Source organism: Eublepharis macularius, chromosome 1 (genome assembly GCF_028583425.1).
Source record: "Eublepharis macularius isolate TG4126 chromosome 1, MPM_Emac_v1.0, whole genome shotgun sequence".
NCBI lineage: Eukaryota > Metazoa > Chordata > Lepidosauria > Squamata > Eublepharidae > Eublepharis > Eublepharis macularius.
In genome coordinates, this window is record NC_072790.1 from 105,521,869 (window position 1) to 105,534,899 (window position 13,031).

General features: G+C 40.6%; 1 protein-coding gene across 6 annotated transcripts in view; it reads right to left on the bottom strand.

Moving 5' to 3' along the window:
* FAM184A (family with sequence similarity 184 member A) overlaps positions 1 to 13,031 on the bottom strand; it is a 110,397-nt gene that overhangs the window by 24,142 nt on the left and 73,224 nt on the right. For all 6 annotated transcript variants that reach the window (XR_008597080.1, XM_054981115.1, XM_054981124.1 and 3 more), the window contains exons 10-12: positions 9,913 to 10,125; positions 6,534 to 6,687; positions 4,991 to 5,118 (exon numbers count right to left, since the gene is read on the bottom strand). Coding sequence is in view for 5 of the 6 variants with exons in the window: in XM_054981115.1 (XP_054837090.1) it covers positions 4,991 to 5,118; positions 6,534 to 6,687; positions 9,913 to 10,125 (495 nt within the window). In the remaining variant the exon portion in view is untranslated. The remainder of the gene's footprint in view (positions 1 to 4,990; positions 5,119 to 6,533; positions 6,688 to 9,912; positions 10,126 to 13,031) is intronic.

Consider the following 13,031-nt stretch of genomic DNA (forward strand, 5'->3'; position numbering starts at 1 on the left):
CTTGAGGCAGTTTACAGCATGCATATAAATACTATTAAAATAATAATAAAAATAAAATAATACATACATTAAAATAGGTAATACAATATTAAAATAGGAATACAAATATTAAAAACCAGTAAGACAATAAAATACAAACATTAAAATCCATACATCTATAAAAGAACAGTGCCATCACCAAATCCTACTCAAGTCTATTATCTATAATAAATAAATCATATGGTGTCAATCCAATAAAATCTGAATCAGCCTCCAAATGCCAGAAGAAACATCTCTGCATTGCAGGCTCTCCAGAATTTCACGAAATCCTGAAGGAAGCAAGTCTCTTCTGTTAATGCATTCCAAAGAGAGGGAGCCACAACCATAGAAGCCCTCTCTCTGGTCAAAGACAGTTGAAAGGCCCTAGGGCCAGGAACCACCAACAGGTCCTGAGTTGCAGAGTGGAAGGCATGCGGAGGGTTATACCGGGAGAGGCAGTCCTTCCTACTGCAGACTTCTACTATGCTATTACTGAGGGTCCCCTGACTCCAAGGAACAAAATTTCAATGCCCTCTTTAAAAAAAAAAAAACGTATAGACACAAGTTTCTCATCTGTCTGACTGGATATAGGCCACAATTTTCACTCACGATGGTCCTGAAGGATGTGGGGAGACATTCCAAACCCATGCTATTTCTCTGCAATAGTAGACTCACTCTGACTCTTTGGTTCTCCCTAATTAGATATTTGGGATGTCATAATATACTAAAACAATATTTTAGTGATTAAAAAAGTGGGAAAAAACAGCTTAGCTTTCAAGGGTAAACACAACAGTTAATGACACAATGTTTCTTCAATTAAGTCCCTATGTGTAAGTGAAAACACAACTGGCAATTGGGTATAAATAGAATGAGACCTGCACAAACTTGTTCAAACTGAGTGAAGGAAATGTAATATGGATTGGCAAGAGCTAGGAAATTACGAGGTTGAGAACTTTTGAAAAATTATATTCTTTCTCAACTGGTTTACTAGAGAAATATGGTTGCACTTATCTGCAACTGATGTTCAACTGGACACCAGTGCAGTCACATATGGGTATTGAGCATGAGCAGGCCTGCCATGACATAAACTTTCAGAGCTCTAAAGAACCCTGACCCCATCATGAGCCCAATTTTCCTGGCATGCTGAGGGAGAGAGGGAGTGCCTTCCCTCATTCTTCTCTCTGGAACTGCCAGAGAGCTCAGCACAAGGATCCAGACTACTGCAAGGGAGAAAGCTCACAGCACAATAGGAGGAAGGGATGTGTGACTGCACTGCAGATCTCTCAATGAACATCAGTTACAAGAAAGTGCAACCATATTTTCATCATCATAGTCACAGTGCAGTCCCACATGGGTGATTTGTGAGCTAACTTACAACAGATGGTGGGTGTGTGAATCTCTCAATGGAACAGTAATTGTAATACTGCTTTTCCCGCTGCTGTATACTTTGCACTTGCTTTGTCCAAAGCATGGTAAACAGCAAAAGTAGATGATTATGGCCACATAGCAGCCCTACAATCAAATCATTGGAGAGACCAGCACAGAAAGCAGATGATGTAGCCTGGGTCCTTGTAGAATATGCATGGACTTGAAGAGGATATTCAACCCGAGACAACTCATAACAAAAGCCAATGGTGGGCACAATCCAATGAGACATGGGCAGTGTTGAGACTTTAAGGTCTTTTTTGGAAACTGAACACCTCTAGGCAGCAAGTGGCCTCCCAGGCTGCATATCTTGGGTAGGCCCTGCCATTGCCCCTGTGGGGCCTCGCACTCCCAAGGCCCTGCAGCAGCTGTGGAGGTGGCAGGAGGCTGCTTCTGCCAAGTTTGGCATGGAAAGTGGTCTTGAGTAGCTCCTCTGCTAGGGGAAGAGGCACTCGGAAGCACTCTGCTTTCCCTCTCCCTTCTCTCTACCACAGCCCATGTGGCACTGAGTGACTGCTTCTGGCAGGGTCAGCAGCCTGGGGATGGGCCTAAGGGATCTCATCTAGCTTTTCTTTCCCAGTGCTATTAGTGTTCAGATAGGCAGAATGAAGCACAACTACGTGCAAATCATGTTAGGAACCCGTTATCTCAACATAGACCCCAGGCTGGCCTAGCTTCTTCTCCTTTTTAACTTCCTTTCCCTGTCTCTGATCCATTAGTTTTAAGCAGGCTGTTAAAGACCGCGGTTGCATTTAGCCTCCCATTTGACACCCTGGCCAAACAAAATAGATGTTAAGTGTCTTGCGCATTTTCTGACCATGCATTCAGAGGGGGGAATAGTGAGATTTGTTGCTGGGGGTGGGGGGTGGAGAACTGGAAGTGCCAAGATGAGGAGTTACAAAGATTAACACAGAGAGAGATCTGCACCAGGGGTGTGCGCTGCCAAAAAATTCGGATGTGCAACGCCAAAACATTTGGGAAAAAATCCGGAATTACCAGAATCCCGAAGTGGCTTCAGCTCACTTTGGTATGCTCCGTAAAGATTTGGAGCATACTGAAGTGAGGGGGAGCAACTGCCCTGCCCCCCCAGGGCAAACCCCTACTTCCCGGGAAAAACCTCCACCCCCACTTAACTGGGAGACAGGGATAGGGGAGGCTGATGATCAGCTGGGCAGCATGGAAGCATGGAGCCGGCTCCTGCGGGGCCCGTACCTCCTCCGCCACTGCCACAGCGGCCAGCTGGGCGGTGCAGAAGTGTGCAGCCGGCTCCTGCGGGGCCTGCGCCGCCGCCGCCTCCACTGCAGTGGCCAGTGTGTTCAGACAGTGAAATTGGCAGAAGTGACATATGCAGGGCTAGCAAGGTTAGTTATAGGCAATATTCCCACCTTTGGGAATGAGGACCGTTAACAGGGGGGCGGGGGTTGGAGTGAGACATTGTTTTAGAGTAGACAGTGAGAATGATGAGCGATAGTTTTTTTAATTTATCAGAGTTATTCGATATGCGAAATCCACTGTAAGCGGATCTTACTGACTTTTTTGCCTGCATACATTCTACATCAAACCAGGACATAGGGCTACATGGAACTGAAGAAGTGGGTTTAGGAAGGGAGCCTGTCAAATCAGTTAGTTGGTAAAAGAGACAGAGAGCATCTTCAAGAGAACTTGTAGAGGTTAAAGAAACTTTTAGGTTGGTAGCAGAATCAGATTTGAGCAGCATAATTAGATTTTCCTCTATTATAGGGGACCACCTTATGTTTTTCAGCATATTCTCAGGATTGTCCTGCACAAAAGGAGGTTCATTAGGCTGAGAGTTGTTTTTACAAATTAAAATAATCTCTAATGGGAGGTGGTCACTTTTTATACTAGACCCAATGAAAAGCTACCAATAAAAGAAGGAATTGAGGGCGAACAGATGCAATAATCTACTGCACGGCAGCCCCGGGGAGAAACATATGTAATCACAGTGGTATTAGGAACACAAGGTCGATCCCTGCTCTATTAATCAAAGGATCTTTCGAATTTCGAATATAGGAGAGGATGGGGGAAGTGATTCCTCAGAGTCTTTGCAGCCCAGTCGTAAACTCAAAGTTTGGTTATCTGGTCCAATTTGAGCATTAAGGTCTCCTAATAAAATATACTGGGCATAAGGGTATATTTTTTGTAAAGAAGTTAAAAATTTGGAAAAATTATCCCATCTTGCTGATTGAATTATATTCGTTGAGGGAGGAAAATAAGTATTTATTATAATTAAGTCAATAACTAGATCATCTGTAGATCGCTGTAAAAGTAAAAATAACATGATGTATTTAGTTTTGACAATATTGCTCCAGCTGCATTGATTACCAGTGAAGTACCGGATTAGATTCAAGGTTTTGGTATTAACCTATAAAGCCCTAAGCGGACTGGGACCAGCATATCTGCAGGACCACCTCTCCCTATATTTACCCCAGAGGATGCATCAATCAGCAGAAAAACAACTACTGGTGGTCCCTGGCCTTAGGGAGGCCCACCTGGCCTCAACCAGAGCCAAGAACTTTTTAGGCCTGGCTCCAACCTGGTGGAACTCTCTGTCACCGAAACTAGAGCCCAGCAAGACTTCCTATCTTTCCGCCAGGCCTGTAAGAAAGAAATGTTCTGCCAGGCATATGACTGAGTCTGGGCTAGGCCTCCGCCAATCTTGTAGAAGGAGGAAGTGAATTATTAAACCTTCCATTAGCTCTGTCCATCACACTGTTTCAATTGCTTGGTTATTATATCAGCTGCTGCCTATTCCACCCAAAGTATGACTAAACAAATAGCCAAGCAGTGTTTGCTGCCATCTTGGAAATTATTTATTATTGTTAAAAAACTGGTTTTAGATTGTTAGTGTTTTTAATGTTTTTATGTATAATTGTAGGAAATCACATTTTAATGTGTTTTAAATGACGTGATCTTCCTTGAGCCCGCCTGACGGGGAGGGTGGAATAGAAGTCTAATAAAAATTAAAAAATTAAAAAGAAAGGTAATACACTCAGCAAGGACTGTAAAAAACTACTTTCTATAATGCCAGCGAGAAAACTTGGGGAAGGTGTTCCCACTCCCCCTTAGTATGCCAGAAAAAATGTAGGAAAATCATGGACATGATGGGATCGGGGAGCAAGCTAGGTGTTCTTTAGAGTTCCAGAAGTTTCTTCCATGGCAGGCCTAGTAGGGTACAGTACTCATGTAGTACTGCACTGTGATTCACAACAATGAAGTTATAATCATCACATAATACAGAGCCAGTGTTGCGTAGTGGTTAGAGTGTTAGACTGGGAGCATGTTATAAGATGTTTTGCGTGTAAATGAAGTAAATAAATAAATGGGTGACCTTGGGCCAGTCAGTCTAACCTACCTCACAGGATGGTTGTGAGGGTTAAAAAAAAGGAAGGGAGAACAATGTAAGATACTCTAAACTCCTTGGAAGAAGGGCAAGATAAAAATGCACTAGATTAGATAGTTGCAGAACAAATACTATGTACCTAGAGATAAAAGCATATTTATACACTTTTGGCTATAGGGAAGGTACCTGATGCCTGCTGAGCTCTAGATTTCTCTCAAGTTCCATTTTAGCTGCTGTCAGTTCTTGTTGATGGTTATGCCTTAGTTGATCAATAGCTGCTGCATGTTGATGATTTAATTCTGAGCGCAATGATGCTGGGAAATAGAAATAAGCAGGAATTTTCAACAAAAATAACTCAGCAAATAATCACAACAAAACTACATGGATGGACAATATCACAGTATATGACTTATTGTTTTTGTAAGGGAAAATAATAAGCCAATTTTTATCAAACTTGTTTTCCCTCTCCAAGTTGAAAAAAAAGTCATATCAGCAACAAAAGGAATGAATTAATAAAGTGAAAATACTTTATAACATATCATCAATAAGATACATTTCTACCTTTCTACAAAGTAGAACAAATGCTAGGGAAGATCATATTTTCCTAACAAACAACTAGCAATATTTGTAGTTGGGGAAAAAAACCCTGTTTCTTCCCTGATAGCACTTATGAATGCTGCTGAGTGACATGTGGTTGCATACATGTCACTAGTTTCAGCTGACTGTGTCTGTAACATTAGTGGCAAGCAACACAATGCTCTTCCATGCTTTTTGGTTTAAGAAGTCTTATTTTAGTAATATTATTTTCTTATTTAGAAGATCTAGTGTGGGGGTTTTTTTTGCTTTATCACTCAAACAAGAAAGCATCCATATGTCCTTTGAAAACATGGCAAGTAACACTGAATGAGGGAAACTGAATGAAGATAGTGGGGTACAACAAAAAAAGAAAAGTGTATTTTAACCAACTGGAAAGGTACTTATAACACAACTTTAGCAGCAAGTTAGTCTTTCACTAGACTTTCTTAAATTTCATACTACTAGCCTCTATTTTCCCAGTGTTCAAGATTTTTAACCTGAAATGTTGCTTATTTACATTTCTTTCCTATTTTTTCTTGGTATTAATGATGATTTCCGCAAAGAAATTTGCTTCCTTCTCTAGAATTGTGAGCACCGGTTCTCTCCCCCAACCTCTAAATTTGTACAACTGCACTGCATTCAAGAACATGATACATTTGATGCAATGTGCCAGAAAGCAAGCAAGAAAGCAAGTGAACTTTGAAGTGAAATCATGAGGCAGCCATATTTAGCTTCTACTAAAGGAGAAAAAAAATATGGTGAATAGTGTGATACAGCACAAATATTTTACACTGAAAAACTGGGGATAGGGAGAAGAGTGAGAAAGAGGGACAGGGTGAAACATGTGTCCAGAACAATTATGGAAAATTTTTTATGCAAGAAAGCCGCCCCCTCCAAACAAGATCATCAACTAGAAAAAGGGGTGACACATTACAGGGTGCAGTGCCAATTGCTTCACAGGGCTATGAAACATGCACATATTATATGATACAATTTGGAGAATAAATTGCTCTTCAGAAAGTAATCAGCATTTGAACATGGCTAGTTGTACCCTGGAAAACAGTCCCTATTTTGCTTTCTATATATTGGGCAGCAATTTCTGTCAGTCATCTCCACCAGAAGCAAAATTTTAAGCAACATGAAAGTACTGTACCTAACATAGCTTTCCCTTCATCTTCCAGTTCAAAACGAAGCGTCTGCAATTCCTGTTCCATTTCTAGTTTGAAAGCTTCCATAGCTTGTTTGTGGGCTTCTTTTAAAGCCTGAAGTTCCTCTGAATGCTTTTGCTGCAAACGTTGTTCAAGTTCCTAAAAAATTTGAAAGAATTGCTCAATAAAAATATAAAAATATTTTAACAGTGAGATAGGCAGGGCTTTTGTCTAGTATTTCCTTTACTGTTAAACCACCTCTGCTCATTATTTACTGAAGCCTGAAGTGTTTTTTATTTCAAAGCATTTTAATTATCATGTATATTCTATGAAACCTGAACAACACAAGTTGCTTGCCTGTATCTGTCTATGTGACTGAGATGAGCATAAAGGTTGGTGCTGGTATGCTGGTACAAGACAGTATCCTTTCAGCAGATTAACCTAAGATGAGCAATAATGCTTTTTGCTCAGAGTGCCTGTTACATGAAGATGGATCAAGGAAGGGATGGCATTTAAATTCCTTCCCGATCCTGCCTTAAACTAATAAAACTAATATTATGAACTAGAACAGGAAGGAAAGAAACTTGAGAGGCTGTACAAATTTTTTCTGCCTTATTTGTACACCAGCACCCCACATATTACTGAAGAGATATTCTAATTTTCTGGAGGATTTTGATTAAGTTTACAACTAGTATTAATTACAGCAGTACCTAACCATGCCTATGGTTAGAAAAATAAAATTGCAGCAGACAAAAGCCAACTAACAAATTCAAATGTTAATCTGCTAATGCATGGATTGGTCTGGACTTTCCTGGTGATTACTACACAGACAATAGTAAATATTTTAAATGTCCCAGTAGAGATCTATGGTGTAGCCTCATTTGGAATACTGTGCGCAGTTCTGGTCACTGCATCTTAAAAAAGATATTGTGGAGCTGGAAAAAGTACAGAACAATATGATTCAGAGGTTGGAACCCCTTTCTTTTGAGGAAAGGCTAAAGTGTCTGGGGATTATCTGTTTAGAAAAAAATGATTAAGAAGGGTCATCATATGCATGGGGTGGAAAAGTGGGTAGAAATAATTTTTTCACTGTGATCCATAATACTAGACCTCAAGTGTACCCAATGAAGTTCATTGCAATAAATTCAGGAAGTACTAGAAGGACATACTTGTTTACTCAACAAGTGATTAAATTGTGGAATTTATTAGCAGAGGACATATAGATGGCCACGAGTGTAGATGGCTTTAAAGGTGGATTGGATAGATTCACAGAGAAGAGATTCATCAATGCTACTAGTAATAGTGAGTAAAGAGCCAACAAAATCAGAATACCAGTAACTAGAAGGCAGCATCAGGTGAAGGCCTTGGCCTCTATGCCCTGTTTGTTTTCCCTGCAGAGCAACTGGTTGGCTGCTGCATGAAAGAGGATGCTGGACTCGATGGGCCACTAGTCTGATAAATAGGGCTGCACTTACCTGTAACTGTTGTTCATCAAGTAGTCTTCTATGCAGACACACATTGGAACTGTGCACACGTAGGCCAGCCACAGAGAAGATTTCTAGAGCTTTATAAAAGATGAGGAGAGCCCCTCCTTCCTTTGGTCCTTTCTTGCCCAAAACATAATATGACCAGGAGGAGGTGCTATTCCTTCAGTTATCTCCATGCCGCTGCTGGAGGCCCCCCAGAAACTAAGGTCCCAAAGAGTTCACAGTGAGGCAGGAGGGAGGGATGTACACCTGCTCAGACAACCACTCAAGGAACAACAGTTACAGGTAAGTGCAACCTTGTTTTCACCTTTGTGACTTCTGTGCAGTCCCACACTAGGAGAGTAGCAAGCTCACTGACTGAAGGAGGTGGGTGTGAAGCTCTCAAAGTAAGAGACTATGGAGGACCACCTTCCCAACAGATGCTCAGTGTCTCATTGCTATTAACCAAGAGGTGCTTCTAAAGAAGCAGGGAGCTCTCTAAAAGTGTACCTGTCAAAGTACAAGCAGGAATGCAGCAAGGCAAAAACAGTGGGGAGAACCATACTAAGTAAAGGACACTGAACAGTTATGCACTCACGAGAGTGTGATAACCTCTACCAACCCACAAAAGAAAGGTTGTGTGAGGTACTATCAGGTCTCTCAATGTTGTGAGCCATGGGGGCTGAAAGCCAACCTCTGGTAGAGAATCCTGGCTAAGACATTGGACTCATTAAAACTGTGAAACACTATGAATGGGGGGGGGAGCATACGTTATTTATTTTATTTTATTTATTTCAAATTTCTATTCTGCCCTCCCCGCGAGCGGGCTCAGGGCGGATAACAACATGTTAAAATACAATAAAAATTCATCTACATTAGAACCCACAATATCCTAATTCCACAGGTGGAAGTGCTGCATACTAAAAATGAAACATTAGGAGGGATGCTCCTAGTCTTCTAGAAAGCTCTGGAAATCTCTGGGGCTGGTCTGTGTGTGTGCAGTCCCAATTAGAGATGGGCACGAACCGGGAAAAAAATGAACCATGCAGTTTGTGGTTCGTCGCATTTTATGAACCATGAACTTTCATGAACCTGCCCTGGTTCGCGAACCAGTTCATTTGGTTTGTGAAAATGTTACATCCAGGTCAGCAAATTGTCACTTCCGGGCCAGCAGAAGGCCACTTCTGGGTCAGCAGGTCTGAAGGAAGTCCATCCCCTGTTGCAAAGAAAACTTATTGATCGGCGCCAGGCTGTCTGCAGTGATGAACCAAAAAACAAACCAAATGAACCAGCCTAAAGTTCGTGGCGGTTCGTCAGAAATGGGCTCTGATGAACCGCTGGTTTGCGAACCACGAACTGGCCTGGTTCGTCACGAACTTTGGTTCATATTTCGGTTTGTGCCCATCTCTAGTCCCAATGTGTGCCTGCACAGAAACCACAAAGATGATCTTTCCTGTCTTCTTTCACATTGCTGCAGCATACTGCATGGCTCAAAAACACTGTCCATTGAGTTCAAAGGACCCCCAAGAACAGCAAAGGGACATCATGTGATGGTCTGCAGCAGGAAGAAAGAAATCTGCAAAACTTGCTCTCCATTTACTGTGTTGGTAGAAGTGCTCTTCTGATAGCAGAAAATGCCCATTAGATGCAACCCACTCTCATCACATTATAGCATAGCCTTCATTTCTTCCTCTACATCTGACTACTGTTTTGTTGGCACAATATTTTGGTTACGGTTGTTTTCTGAGATCATAAAATAAAGGCTATAAAAATTACTATTTCTCAAAAACCTGCTGGGTTCCCAAAGAAGGGAAAGATTCTTCGCTGAATATTTCAAAATAAAGAAACAACTTTTCTACTTTTATTGTGTTCAATCATTCAATTATGTTAAATGTCTTCAAAGCTGAAATTAACATACCTTTTGGTCTTGTTCTTTTGTTTCTTCCATTGTTTGAAATGCAAGGATGTGTGCTTCTTTGAGGGACTTACTCTTTTGCTCATGTTGTTCTTCTAGCTCTTCAATTTCTTGGGCAAGCCTCTGTCGCTCCTGACTGAACTGTGCCTGAAGTTGTTGCATTGATGTTTGAGACTGAGACAGCTGCATTTCTAGATTCTGCTTCAGCAGAGAGATCTAATTCAGAGAAAAGCAAAGATTAGTAGAAGTATCATATTAGAAATCTGTGTTTATATTTATTATACATCTCTATGATTATCCCCCCACTCCAATAGCAACACTTTCCTACTATACCAAACAATTTGTAATATGGTGGAAGGGTATGCTAGTATGGGGACAGTCAGGACAGGGGTTCACTGTTGGAAAATAAAAACTCTTACACTTCATTAAATGTCATCAGAGGATTGTGGCTTATTTTGTCAATAACATTTTTAACAGAATTCTGGTCCCCCTGTATTGCCAATAAATTATTAAACATAACACTATTTTATAATTAAAAACAGAAGAAAACTCGGCAAACAAGCTGCCACTTTACATTATAGAAACTACCTTAGTACTGTCAGGCCTTTTCTGCATCAACGATTTACTCCTCTCTTTTTGTGTGTTCATTCCTCAAGGATCAGATTTGTTTTGGCCATCTATTTTTCCCCACATCACTCCTAATGATAGTGAGGGTACTCTCTTTTTTTGTATGCACTGCCATGAAATAAAGAAGGGTATGTGGTGAAATGTAGATGTCATCGTTGGCATCACTGTTGGTGTCACTGGTGCCATCAAATCACAACCACATCTTTTTATTTTTGTATATGCTCAATTGTGTTTTTACATTACAACATTATGACAACCAAAGGCATCCAGCACTAAGACGTTAACAGTAAGAAAAAAGAGAGAAATGAAAGCAAAAAGAAACCCAGCATGGAGCATGTGAGTGTTGACACAGAGTCACCTCAAACACAGAACTTTTAACTCTAAAAGCATAGAAACCTAAAAGAGATACATGAAACCAAAATATAAATTAACCAACATTATACTGTTATGACACATTTCTTTGTGTGTGTGTGTGAAGAAAACTTAATGACATAATAACATGGTAACATCATTGTTACAGCATTGTGCGGGCTTGTCTTCCTGGTACTGGCCTATGCCTCCCAGCTCTGGGTCAGCCTGCGTGGGGCCCTCTGGTTTCAATTGGAGGGGGATTGTAAATGCTTAAAAATGTCTACTTGGAGCATGACTGTCCTGTAATGGGGAAATTTTTTTACCAAGCCTAATGACGTTATAGCATTATAACATCATTATGCTTGCTTTTAAAAAAAATTCTTTGATACAGATCAATGATGCTCCTAGTAGATATATTTGTTTACCATTTACCCCCTCCCCTGCAGTCTAAACTGGAGAGCCCCACACAGGCTGACTCAGAGCAGGGAAGCAGAGGCTGGCACTGGGTGTGTGTGTGTGTGTGCAAACCAACACAATGTAGTAACAACAACATTATGTTACAATGTCATTAATTTTTCATCACAAGAAAGTGTCTTGGGAAAGGAGGGGACGAGGAGAAGGAGAAGGGGAGGAGGAGGGAGGAGCTGAGAGGAGGATGGAGAGAGCAATCTGTAAGAAATAGTCTGTGGGGAAGGGGGGGTGGAACAGAGGACGGACAAAAAATAAAAAGGAAAATTCTCCATGATTGAAAAAACTGACTAAAAACGGCATCAAGAAAACAAATAATAATAATATTCAATTCATATACTGCCCTTCAGGACAACTTAACACCCACTCAGAGCGGTTTACAAAATATGTCATCATTATCCCCACAACAAAACATCAGGAATAAGCACAGACAGAAAATCCAAAGAAAAATCTTGAAAATGCCACATTGAATCTGAAGGAGTTAAACATCTAGAATTCGTAAGAACATCAGAAGAGGTATGGGGTCAAAAGTGGCAAAAATCGCCCATGCAGAAAAGGCGTCAGACTCTGTGAAGGTCCCACAGATCTATAAGATAAGTTGAACATTCTTCTAGCTACTGATTTTTTAATATTTCATTTTACAAACATACAAACATAAAATTCATACATCTGTAATCTTTTACACTCAAATCAGATAATATAGAACTTACTTAAATTTACTTTTTAATATTTCACTTTTTTAAAAAAACCTTTATTCTAGTGGGAGTTGCAGCCCGCCAGGGGGCAGGGCTGGCAAGGCATAGCCAGGAAAGAATGCTCCCCAGTTGCCCCAGCAATGCCAGCAGGGCAGCTGCAGTTGACAGTGCCATGAGTGACAGGGGAAGCTGTAGCCAGTTCATGGGCTGAGCCACATCTCCTCTCGCCAACTGCCAGGGCTACTCCCCTGCCTCACAGGTAGTAAGTGCACAGGGCAGAGAGAGCCCCATGATTGGGTTTGCCATACTCCAACAGAAGCGCCTGGCTTGAGAGAAACCCTGCTTTGGGGGGGGCAACATTGAAGAGCGCTGTCATAGGGGGTTATGCCCGCATAAGTATGAGATATGCCAGTGTAACCTTTAGTTCGCTCCCTGAGCACTTTTAGCCCCCTTCCCTCAAGACTGCATAGATAGAGAGTAACAACTTTGGTAATATATTCATTTTGACAGCAGAAATTTTCAACCTTTCCCCTCTTTGTAAACCTTTTTTTAAAAAATTGTTTATTGAAAAGATTTTTCCAAGTACATAAAAAATATAAATGAGAAAAAAAGAAAAAAGGAGAAAAATAGGGATACAAAGAAAAAACAATTGAAATTAGAAATAGGTACCAATTTTCTCTGTGAAAAGATATACACGTATTCAACAGTATAGTATAATTTGGCACTTAATTAACCCTAAGTGACTATCCTTTCCCTCTAAAACAAATCTTAATTGTCAAACATGCATATCATCAATTCATTTCTCTCTATTTCTCGCAAAAAGTCAGTAAGGCGCTTCCAGATAATAATATGTTTGTCCAATGACTTTTCCCTAATCCTTGTAAATCTTCAATAATGTTTGCCCTCATGTTTTGATAATTATCTTTATAAAGATTTGTCATTTTGTCCTTTTACATATATTCCCAAATAGTTTATTGGTTT